Below are 12,840 nucleotides of genomic sequence, written 5' to 3' on the forward strand. Positions count from 1 at the left end.
ATTTGTATAAAATATGAGTAGTACTGTACAAATATCTGGCAGTAGATTTCGCTGACGGAGGAACTTCTCTTCTGGGTTTCTTTAGTGTACCCACCATGGCTGTGTTCTCCCGCTTCAGTTTCTCTGCAAGATGTTTGGCTGTGAGGAAATTGTCACATATTACATTACTTTCTTTCGAAGTATAAGTCTGCACGGGACATGTAATAACATGCTCAGCAACAGGTACGTTAATGGGTCTTTCACATTGTTTATCCAATTAAGGGGATCATTTCTCCCTTTATTTACTACCGGCATCTGCTGCAAGCCAGAACTTCTAAACCAAATTTTTCTGGTTTATTACCCATGTATTGCATATAGCGGCACCGAGCTTTGCATGTATAGAGCTGCTCATCTACGGGTTATAAATGCACCTGGTTTGTAGTTCTGGATACAGTTAGCTACAAATGAATTCCAGACTGGGGTAGATGCTGTGAAGCCATCTATCTTGAGTCTTTTGGCATGAGTGTGCTTGTCATCAGATCTTAAAAACTGCATGACTTGTAATCCATAGTGCGAGGAAAAAAGTGCCGGCCCACACACTTGAGACCACAGAAGTTTTGGGGGAAATTCTTTCCTCCATACAATTCTCATGCATACATTATAGCTATGGCAGCTTCTAATTGGGCAATAAATATAAAGTACCCAAGTGTAATCCTGAAGGAGTCCTCAGGCTCTAAATTCTCTAAAGTTTTTTATGTTCTGTAGAATATTATTGACATCAACACCCACTGTGCGCTCAAGTAACTGCCTGCGACTATAAGTTTCTTAGCATTACACGTTGACCCAGGAGCTTTTAGCAAAATGTTGTGATGCCCTAATCTCTCCAGGTGCATGCCCTGGTGCAATTCAAGTCCACATTGTTCCGTCAGCAGCTGTCTCTGCACTTCCAACTTCCGGATGCTGATATGGATGCGATTTTTTCCTCTCACCCTCCCATTCCCCCCTCGGCTGTGAATAGAAATTTGTAGTGATAATGGAATCTAACATTTAAACGCTGGGTTGTTCATATGTTGTTGTACAGGCTCTTAATATTCATCTTCAGCCTCTGATGATTTTCCTTGTTCTGTTTCATGGGGCTGATTTTCCATGTCCTGTTTATAATCTTTGTCATCCAACTCATCACATTCAGAAATATCTTCTCCTTCAGAATCTTGTTACAAAAATGCTGGCATGCCATAAGAAAACAAGATTACAACAATGAAACAAAATAAGCTAATTGGATGAAAAAAATCCATTGTGCCTTTACAGACATGAACTGTAAAAATTATATCACAGGTCAGAATGACTGGCTGCAGTCCATTAAAGTAAAAATGTTTATAATTTGTCCAGTTTTTGTAATTGGCATTTGTCTTTCATAGAAATTATAAACTACCAAGGTACATTAAAAGTCATGAAGAATAAGTCCCATAAATTAAAATGTACACTATTTATTAAATGTTGGTCATCAGTCAGATTGACTGGTACAGTGCTTCTGGTGTTAACAAATATTGCCAGATGTGATAACTGACAGATGAAAATCCTGGAAGTGACCAAGGATCAAACCAGTGACCTTTGGATGTGTGATATGGCATATTACCATTGATCCACTACGACAGGAACAGCCAAACATTTTGGCTATCACAGCCATATATTTGTTGAAAAACATTGTAAAGATTTCCACCGCAGTGATCACTGACAAGCATTTACTTTATTAAAGCGTGTATGAACGACCAGTTTCAGAACTTTGGGCAGGAGAGGGGGGGGGGGGGGGGGATAGTTTGGCATACTGACACATAAACAAATATTTTACAACAGACAGCCTAAAATTGTACTTCCAGGTGTCAGTATATTCTAAAATTATTCAATTATTAATCTAATGTCATGTTATAGATCACTGTTTGTGCTCACTTCTGTCCATGTCAGGAAACCAGTACAGCATTTTAAATCAGAGTGTAAACAGATCAATAAATGTGTCAGAGACATAATATACTATGAAGGTGAGTCAAATGAAAACATTAAATACTATTTATTGTGCAGAAGTTTTACAAAGCTGTATCACTTTTCCAACATAATCTCCCCCACGCTCAATGTAAGTCCTCCAGCACTTACAAAGTGCATAAATTCCCTTAGAAAAAAATTCTTTTGGTAGTCCGCACAACCACTTGTGCACCGCGTGGCGTACTTCTTCATCAGAACGGAACTTCTTTCCTCCCATTGCATCTTTGAGTGGTCCAAACATATGGAAATCACTTGGGGGCAAGGTCTGGTGAGTATGGTGGATGAGGAAGACACTCAAAATGCAGGTCGGTGATTGTTGCAACTGTTGTACGGGCAGTGTGGGTCATTGCATTGTCATGTTGCAAAAGGACACGTGCTGACAGCAATCCACGTCACTTTGATTTGATTGCAGGCATGTAATACTCCAAAATGACACCTTTTTAGTCCCAAAAGAGAGTCAGCATAACCTTCCCTGCTGATGGTTCTCTTAGAAACGTCTTTGGTTTTGGTGATGTGGAATGGCGCCATTCCTTGCTTGCTCTCTTCGTTTCCAGTTGGGGGAAGTGAACGCAGGTTTCGTCCCCAGTAATGATTCGTGCAAGGAAGCCATCCCCTTCTCGTTCAAAGTGCCGAAGAAGTTCTTCACAAGCATCAACACGTCACTCTCTCATTTCAGGAGTCAGCTTCCGTGGCACCCATCTTGCAGACACTTTGTAAAACTGGAGCACATCATGTACAATGTGGTGTGCTGACCCATGACTAATCTGTAAACATGCTGCAATGTTCTGTGGAGTCACAACTCATTGTGCCTGACCTGGACGAGCAGCATCTTCCACTGAAGTCACACCATTTGCGAACTTCCTACTTTATTCGTAGACTTGCTGCTGTGACAAACATGTATCACCGTACTGAACCTTCATTCGTCAATGAATTTCAGTAGGTTTCACACCTTCACTACGCAAAAACCAAATAACAGAACGCTGTTCTTCCCTGATGCAAGTCGCAAATGGGGCAGCCATCTTTATACTGACACTGCGACGGTATGTGTGCATCTGCACTATGCTGCCACCTACAGGCCATTCTGCACACTTACCAACTTACAGGATAACGGCGCGAAATTTCTATTTGTTAGTACAAATTTAAGGTTTTCATTTGACGCACCCTCGTATGTTATCATAATCATATATACCGTATTTACTCGAATCTAAGCCGCACCTGAAAAATGAGACTCGAAATCAAGGAAAAAAAATTTCCCGAATCTAAGCCGCACCTGAAATTTGAGACTCGAAATTCAAGGGGAGAGAAGAGGTTTAGGCCGCACCTCCAAATCGAAACAAAGTTGGTCCATTGTAATATGAGACATAATTTAGGTCGAATGAATGACGATACAGCTACAGTAGTTTGGTTCAAGTCGTAAGCTTAGCAGTTAAGCTTTACCAGGTAGCCACTGCTATGCGTCAGGCGCTCCGTCCGTATTTATACGGGTGCTCTTCCTTTTTCACGTGCTTCGTCTGGTTTGAATCTATTGCTTATTTTGTTTCGATCTGATAAGTGCCGTTTTCTTTGTTATAGGTGTTTACGTCACTCTAAGCTGAAAATGCATTACTGTACTGTGTCATGCATTGTTTGTCGCATTCTGATAGTGCGTGTTTACGGACTGTCGCCGCTCGCGGCATGGCTTGCTTTTGTGCGCGCTACTGCCGCTAACAATAAAAAAAAGAGAGAGGAATCGTCTCATTAGCGAAACAATGGCAAGAGACTGCTATTTGTTGTTACTTACACTGCTGTTTCTTTGATAATGATCAACAAGAACCAAATAATAGACTGCGTATGATAGGACATGTTCTGAACGAGAGTTTAGCGAAAATTTTTCTCCGTTTGAAAATCTTTGCGGCCACTTCTTTAGTACATCAAATTCTGCACAGAAATTAGTCATCCTAGATTTGAAAATCTAGTCAGTCGCCGTGCTTCATTTCTGACTGTATCACTTAATACGAATATAAACATGACACGATACATATATTCTTCCGCGTTTGCTGTTGTCTCACTCTATAGTTTCGTAGTTTATTAGGCAGGCAAGATTTAAATGAGATAGCAGCAAACACAAAAGAAAACATGGAAAAATGTTTATATTCGTATTATTCTTATGGTGAAGAGAATACTGCATGTGATTCACAATCATGCCCCCACAACCGCACGAGTGGTCGACTGTGAAGAGCGGACAAATTGAATAGCTGGGCGGCGGCCATTAGAGTGGTAAACTGACGCGCGGAGTTCGAATGTTTATACATCGCTTTTGGTTATAAAATGCCTTCCCTTGAAGGTCACAAACATAATGCCTCATTTAAATACTTTACTACAATATACTTTTTAATTTACGAACAAACAGCAGCTAGTCACTGTTTATGAATTTATCTTACGTACTACATGGAATCTGCCGTAGCTAAAAGTTATGTCCTGGACCCCTAGCATTTTTCGTAGTTCATTTACGATAGATGTACGCAAAATGCATCAAAATACTCGAAGATTTGCCCACTATATTAATAGATATTTTCTGACTCTACCTTGCTTTAGATTTTATGACGAGAAGCGCGTTTTATATGGCATAGTGCTTTGGCAACTCACGACCAAATTATCAAGTTTCAACCTAATCTTGACCATGAAAACACTACCGATCAGCCAACTTTCTTCAAAATGATCAGAACATATAAAATGGTATTCTGTCGGTCGGAAATCTTGCCTCCTGACAGCGTGTAACCATTTTTGTAATAGCTGTGGTTTTGAGAAACGAAACCTGTAAATAGATGCACAGACGTTATACTAATACCGTGTTACAAAAACATTTATTAAGCAAGTGCACTGACATACAAAACAACTTAAAATATTCACATACCTGTGAATTGTAATATTCGTTCCTTTCTAGAATTTATTTCTACAATTAATCGCTGCACAACTCCTCACCATTGTACTTCTTTTGATTGGAATGTACAGACAGTAGAATTACGAGTAACATATACTGTATGTACGCCCCAACAAATATACAACGTTGAATCTGGGTCTTCATAAACAACAATACTACACAACACATCAAGACTACAACCACTATAATGGCGTCCAGCCGAAGGTTCAAATTATCCCGCGACTGCAGCGCCATCAGTGAGTCTAGTTATTTTTTACAAGGTCTTTGTTCACAATTCATAAAAGTTCCTATTAGCAACCATCTCTTGTCACAGGTAGGAAAAATTTCAGAACGTAGAGTTGGCCATATTGACAAACATCCCAAACAGTCTTGCCAGTCGGATTTTCGTAGTACATTGAAATTCTGCTACATTCGAAGATGAACAATACGGAGTTTGTAATTACTTCGTTGGATAATGTATGAAAATGCAGTGGTCGAAACTCGGGGCGGAGAAAAAAAGCACGTCTTCCACCTTTTTTTTAAAAAAAAATTATTTACTGACGCAGAGGTTTTGGCGCCAGTATTTATATTTGTGCCTACAAACCATGCCTGTGTAGCGGTACATATATCCGACGGCAGAAGTTAGTTGTGGCGGCACCTACCAACATTTTTCAGAACTCCCGCTTGCTTTGCACTCGATTCTAAGCCGCAGGCGGTTTTTTGGATTACAAAAACCGGAAAAAAGTGCGGCTTAGATTCGAGTAAATACGGTATTAGATCGAAATTCTAAATACCAGAATGGTGTGCCAAAGCATCTTAAGTGTGTGCAGAGTGGGGTGAAAGCCAGGAAAAAGAGAAAGGAAGTCTTTACTGCCAACATTAGAAACCTGAATTAGCAACTATATGACTACATGTATATGCAAATAAAGTTTACGTTAGCTAGAAGTCGGCATTTTATAACTGAAGACAACTTGCATTCAGATTCTAAATAGTTATTGCAATACATGACTCTGCCAGGTGGCACATAGACATGGGGTATGTAACAATTGACTTATATATATATTTTTAGGAAAAGTGACGAGTTGTTTGCTAAGCAGAAGTCAGAAGTAGAACTGCTCAAGCAAAAACTGCCTGCAGCAAGAAGACGACCTTAACTTTAAAAATCGTCAGCCTTGATATGAGGAAATAGTTTCTCAAAGCCTATGTTTGAAGTGTGGCAAGTTGTGTCTGTGAAACCTGTGGAACTGAGGAAGAGAAGAAACTAAATTCTTTCAAGACATGGTGTTATAGTTACTTGCTCAAAGTAAAGTGGACTGACACGGTTACAAAGTAAGAGGTCCTTAAAATAGTGAGTGAGAAGAAAAGCCTGTGGAAATCAGTTGTTAAAAGAAAAATGCAAGTTATTGGCCATCTACTGTGAAACAAAGGACTCCTGACCAAAGTAATATTGGAGTACATTAATGGAAAGAGACCTACAGGAAGACACTGACTAAGGTACATAGAGACCGCCCGGCTAGCCACGCCATTTAATTGCTGCTTCCTGTCTGGCGAATTAAGTGTCGAGGTCCGGTGTGCCGGCCAGCCTGTGGATGGTTTTTAAGGCAGTTTTTGATCGACCTCGGCGAATGCAGGCTGGTTCCCCTTATTCTGCCTCAGTTAAACTATGTCGGCGATTGCTGTGCAAATACTTTCTCCATGTACACATATACCACAATTACTCTACCACACAAACATTTGGGTTCACACTCTTCTGGTATGAGACTGACAGGATTTATGGTGAGATGAAGTACATGAAAAGTTTCAGAAAGGGACCATGACTGCAGAAGAGAACCAGGTGGTGGTGGTGGTGGTGGTTAATGTTTAACGTCCCGTCGACAACGAGGTCATTAGAGACGGAGCGTAAGTTGGGATTAGGGAAGGAAATCGGCCGTGCCCTTTCAAAGGAACCATCCCGGCATTTGCCTGAAACGATTTAGGGAAATCACGGAAAACCTAAATCAGGATGGCCAGAGAGAGGATTGAACCGTCGTCCTCCCGAATATTTTTTTCACATATAATAATTTCACTTGCCTTATATTGTATATAATGGTTTCTTAGTACATGCTAAACACATTTGCTGATAATATTCATATAATTGTGTAATTATATGATTGTGATAATTAGCATATTAATGTGTAGTTTTCAATGGCAGAGTACTATACACCCAAATATTATGAATGAGTTGTGTAGATAATAGATTACACAGTATAATTTCATTTCAAATAAGAATATCTGTGTCAATAAAGTACAGAGGAATATACAGAGTGGTCCATTGATCGAGACTGGGCCAAATATCTCACGAAATAAGCATCAAACAAAAAAATTACAAAGAACGAAACTTGTTAAGCTTGAAGCGGGAAACCAGATGGCGCTACAGTTGGCCCACTAGATGGTGCTGCCATAGGTCAAACGGATATCAACTGTGTATTTTTAAATAGGAACCCCCATTTTTTATTACATATTCGTGTAGTACGTAAAGAAATATGAATGTTTTAGTTGGACCACTTTTTTCACTTTGTGATAGATGGCGCTATAATAATCACAAACATATGGCTCACAATTTTAGACGAACTGTTGGTAACAGGTAGGTTTTTTAAATTAAAATACAGAACGTAAGTATGTTTCAACATTTTATTCCGGTTGTTCCAATGTGATACATGTACGTTTGTGAACTTAAAATTTCTGAGAATGCATGCTGTTACAGCGTGATTACCTGTAAATACCACATTAATGCAATAAATGCTCAAAATGATGTCCATCAACCTCAATGCATTTGGCAATACATGTAACGACATTCCTCTCAACAGCGAGTAGTTCGCCTTCCGTAATGTTCGCACATACATTGACAATGCGCTGACGCATGTAGTCAGGCGTTGTCGGTGGATCACGATAGCAAATATCCTTCAACTTTCTCCGCAGAAAGAAATCTGGGGACGTCAGATGTGGTGAACGTCAATACCGCTTCCACCGCACACGAGCTATGTACCGGACATTCATCATGTTGGAAGTACATCGCCATTCTGTCATGCAGTGAAACATCTTGTAGTAACATCGGTAGAACATTACATAGGAAATCAACATACACTGCACCATTTAGATTGCCATCGATAAAATGGGAGCCAATTATCCTTCCTCCCATAATGCCGCACCATACATTAACACGCCAAGGTCACTGAAGCTCCACTTGTCACAGCCGGCGTGGATTTTCCATTGCCCAATAGTGCATATTATGCTGGTTTACGTTACCGCTGTTGGTGAATGACGCTTTGTCGCTAAATAGAACGCATGCAAAAAATCTGTCATCGTCCTGTAATTTCTCTTGTGCCCAGTGGCAGAACTGTACACGATGTACAGTCATCGTCATGCAATTCCTGGTGCATAGAAATATGGTACGGGTGCAATCGGTTGATGTAGCATTCTCAACACTGACGTTTCGAGATTCCCGATTCTCGCGCAATTTGTCTGCTACTGACGTGCGTATTAGCCGCGACAGCAGCTGAAACACCTACTTGCGCATCATCATTTGTTGCAGGTTGTGGTTGACGTTTCACATGTGGCTGAACAGTTCCTGTTTCCTTAAATAATGTAACTATCCAGCGATCGGTCCGGACACTTGGATGATGTCGTCCAGGATACCCAGCATCAAACATAGCACACACCCATTGGGCAATTTGATCACAATAGCCATACATCAACACGATATCGACGTTTCCCACAATTGGTAAATGGCCCACTTTAACACAGGTAATGTATCACGAAGCAAATACCGTCCACACTGGCAGAATGTTACGTGATGCCACGTACTTATACGTTTGTGACTATTACAGCGCCATCTATCACAAAGCGAAAAAAGTGGTCCAACTAAAACATTTATATTTCTTTCGTACTACATGAATATGTAATAAAAAATGGGGGTTCCAATTTTAAAAAATGCAGCTAATATCCGTCTGACCTATGGCAGCGCCATCTAGTGGGCCAATCATAGCGCCATCTTGTTTCCCCCTTCAAGCTAGATGAGTTTCGTTCTTTAGTTTTTTTGTTTGATGCTTATTTCGTGAGATATTTGGCCTGGTCACTATCAATGGACTACCCTGTATGTCATGACTAAAGGTTTACAAGAAAACTTTATTGGTTACCTTTTGTTCACAGTGCACTGGACATCCACTTTATTATGCATCATGTTCTGATGTGTAACAAATTGTTAGTGTAGGGGCAGCAATGATAGTAGTCAATCAAGTAATACACTATTATTTGCAACGAATTATTTTATAAATAAATGCATACATTATTTATGACAATGTCCAGGAAACACTGCATTCTGTGGTATCATTACGAGATTTAGGATCTTCTTCAAAGTGCCATTTCAAATGCAAATGGTACACTACAATGTGTAACAGAAAAACACACAACATGTCACATATGAAATCTTATTTTATTTTCTAATTAACTTAATTTATTTTAATTACATTCACTTGAAGTGCTGTTTCATAACGGGTGTGTGAGCATTACCGGGTCGTTTTATTGATTTGCATATCACACAGTTTCCCTGAAAATTAAAACAGTATGAATAACACACATTAATAAGCTAGTCTAAAGCAATTAAAGTTAAACAAGAAAGAAGGTTGGTTTCATCCCCGCAGTGCTTTACAAGGTATTGTCCTGTTGGATGTGGTATACCCTTGCCTTCCTTCAACCTTACCTTACGTAGCCAGTTTGGGGTGGTCTGCAGTGCAATGTGGCTTGTGGATCACAGTGCAACTCTGCATTTTTCACATTAACAAATGTTACCAGAAGTGAAATAAGTGATATGTAACAGATAAAAATCCTAGGAATGACTGTGGATTTGAACCTAAGAGTTTTGGATCTGTAGTATGGCATTGGATAACTGAGCCATTACCATTCATATTTTGCATGCGCCCTAAGAGAAAATAAAATATGTTATCAGGTAATCATTTAGGAATTACTTCTTGCAAGCTTTTTAAAGTCGTGTACAAAAAGTTTTTCACCAACATGTATGTTGATAAAAATTGGTCTACAGATGGACTTCTTACCAATCAATCATTGAATGCACAGAATTCTGACTGAGTATCCAGTACATTGTAATGAGCATAAATGAAAACTCTGGCATCCGAGTCCTCCGTCTCCTTAAGAGAAAGAATTGCAAAGGGCACACGAAGAAGAGTATATATCTATTTTATAACTAATAGTGGTGTTTATCCCCCCCATGAACCATGGACCTTGCCGTTGGTGGGGAGGCTTGCGTGCCTCAGTGATACAGATGGCCGTACCGTAGGTGCAACCACAACGGAGGGGTATTTGTTGAGAGGCCAGACAAACATGTGGTTCCTGAAGAAGGGCAGCAGCCTTTTCAGTAGTTGCAGGGGCAACAGTCTGGATGATTGACTGATCTGGCCTTGTAACATTAACCAAAACGGCCTTGCTGTGCTGGTACTGCGAACGGCTGAAAGCAAGGGGAAACTACAGCCGTAATTTTTCCCGAGGACATGCAGCTTTACTGTATGATTAAATGATGATGGCGTCCTCTTGGGTAAAATATTCCGGAGGTAAAATAGTCCCCCATTCGGATCTCCGGGCGGGGACTACTCAAGAGGACGTCGTTATCAGGAGAAAGAAAACTGGCATTCTACGGATCGGAGTGTGGAATGTCAGATCCCTTAATCGGGCAGGTAGATTAGAAAATCTAAAAAGGGAAATGGATAGGTTAAAGTTAGATATAGTGGGAATTAGTGAAGTTCGGTGGCAGGAGGAACAAGACTTTTGGTCAGGTGATTACAGGGTTATAAATACAAAATCAAATAGGGGTAATGCAGGAGTAGGTTTAATAATGAATAAAAAATAGGAGTGCGGGTTAGCTACTACAAACAGCATAGTGAACGCATTATTGTGGCCAAGATAGACACAAAGCCCATGCCTACTACAGTAGTACAAGTTTATATGCCAACTAGCTCTGCAGATGGTGAAGAAATTGATGAAATGTATGACGAGATAAAAGAAATTATTCAGGTAGTGAAGGGAGACGAAAATTTAATAGTCATGGGTGACTGGAATTCGTCAGTAGGAAAAGGGAGAGAAGGAAACATAGTAGGTGAATATGGATTGGGGGGAAGAAATGAAAGAGGAAGCCGCCTTGTAGAATTTTGCACAGAGCATAACTTAATCATAGCTAACACTTGGTTCAAGAATCATAAAAGAAGGTTGTATACCTGGAAGAATCCTGGAGATTCTAAAAGGTATCAGATAGATTATATAATGGTAAGACAGAGATTTAGGAACCAGGTTTTAAATTGTAAGACATTTCCAGGGGCAGATGTGGATTCTGAACACAATCTATTGGTTATGAACTGCAGATTGAAACTGAAGAAACTGCAAAAAGGCAAGAATTTAAAGAGATGGGACCTGGATAAACTGAAATAACCAGAAGTTGTAGAGAGTTTCAGGGAGAGCATAAGGGAACAATTGACAGGAATGGGGGAAAGAAATACAGTAGAAGAAGAATGGGTAGCTCTGAGGGATGAAGTAGTGAAGGCAGCAGACGATCAAGTAGGTAAAAAGACGAGGGCTAATAGAAATCCTTGGGTAACAGAAGAAATATTGAATTTAATTGATGAAAGGAGAAAATACAAAAATGCAGTAAATGAAGCAGGCAAAAAGGAATACAAACGTCTCAAAAATGAGATCGACAGGAAGTGCAAAATGGCTAAGCAGGGATGGCTAGAGGACAAATGTAAGGATGTAGAGGCCTGTCTCACTAGGGGCAAGATAGAGACTGCCTACAGGAAAATTAAAGAGACTTTTGGAGAGAAGAGAACCACTTGTATGAATATCAAGAGCTCAGATGGCAACCGAGTTCTAAGCAAAGAAGGGAAGGCAGAAATGTGGAAGGAGTATATAGAGGATTTATACAAGGGCGATGTACTTAAGGACAATATTATGGAAATGGAAGATGATGTAGATGAAGATGAAATGGGAGATAAGATACTGCGTGAAGAGTTTGACAGAGCACTGAAAGACCTGAGTCGAAACAAGGCCCCGGGAGTAGACAAAATTCCATTAGAACTACTGATGGCCTTGGGAGACCCAGTCCTGACAAAACTCTACCATCTGGTGAGCAAGATGTATGAGACAGGTGAAATACCCTCAGACTTCAAGAAGAATATAATAATTCCAATCCCAAAGAAAGCAGGTGTTGACAGATGTGAAAATTACCGAACTATCAGTCACAGTTGCAAAATACTAACGTGAATTCTTTACAGACGAATGGAAAAACTGATAGAAGCGGACCTCGGGGAAGATCAGTTTGGATTCCGTAGAAATGTTGGAACACGTGAGGCAATACTAACCTTATGACTTATCTTAGAAGCTAGATTAAGAAAAGGCAAACCTACATTTCTAGCATTTCTAGACTTAGAGAAAGCTTTTGACAATGTTAACTGGAATACTCTCTTTCAAATTCTGAAGGTGGCAGGGGTAAAATACAGGGAGCGGAAGGCTATTTACAATTTGTACAGAAACCAGATGGCAGTTATAAGAGTCGAGGGGCATGAAAGGGAAGCAGTGGTTGGGAAAGGAGTGAGACAGGGTTGTAGCCTCTCCCCGATGTTATTCAATCTGTGTATTGAGCAAGCAGTAAAGGAAACAAAAGAAAAATTGGAAGTAGGTGTTAAAATCCATGGAGAAGAAGTAAAAACTTTGAGGTTTGCCGATGACATTGTAATTCTATCAGAGACAGCAATGGACTTGGAAGAGCAGTTGAACAGAATGGACAGTGTCTTGAAAGGAGGATATAAGATGAACATCAACAAAAGCAAAACGAGGATAATGGAATGTAGTCAAATTAAATCTGGTGATGCTGAGGGAATTAGATT

The 12,840-nt window shown here is 40.0% G+C and overlaps 1 protein-coding gene across 2 annotated transcripts in view; it reads right to left on the reverse strand.

Annotated features, from left to right (window-relative positions):
• Positions 1-9,201: 9,201 nt before the first annotated feature.
• The window catches only part of LOC126248640 (vacuolar protein sorting-associated protein 41 homolog), a 164,273-nt gene continuing 160,634 nt past the window's right edge, over positions 9,202-12,840 (reverse strand). For both annotated transcript variants that reach the window (XM_049949824.1, XM_049949823.1), the window contains exon 19: positions 9,202-9,500. In XM_049949824.1, the coding sequence (XP_049805781.1) occupies positions 9,423-9,500 (78 nt within the window). In that variant the 3' untranslated portion in view covers positions 9,202-9,422. The remainder of the gene's footprint in view (positions 9,501-12,840) is intronic.

This window comes from Schistocerca nitens, chromosome 3 (assembly GCF_023898315.1).
Source record: "Schistocerca nitens isolate TAMUIC-IGC-003100 chromosome 3, iqSchNite1.1, whole genome shotgun sequence".
Taxonomy (NCBI): domain Eukaryota; kingdom Metazoa; phylum Arthropoda; class Insecta; order Orthoptera; family Acrididae; genus Schistocerca; species Schistocerca nitens.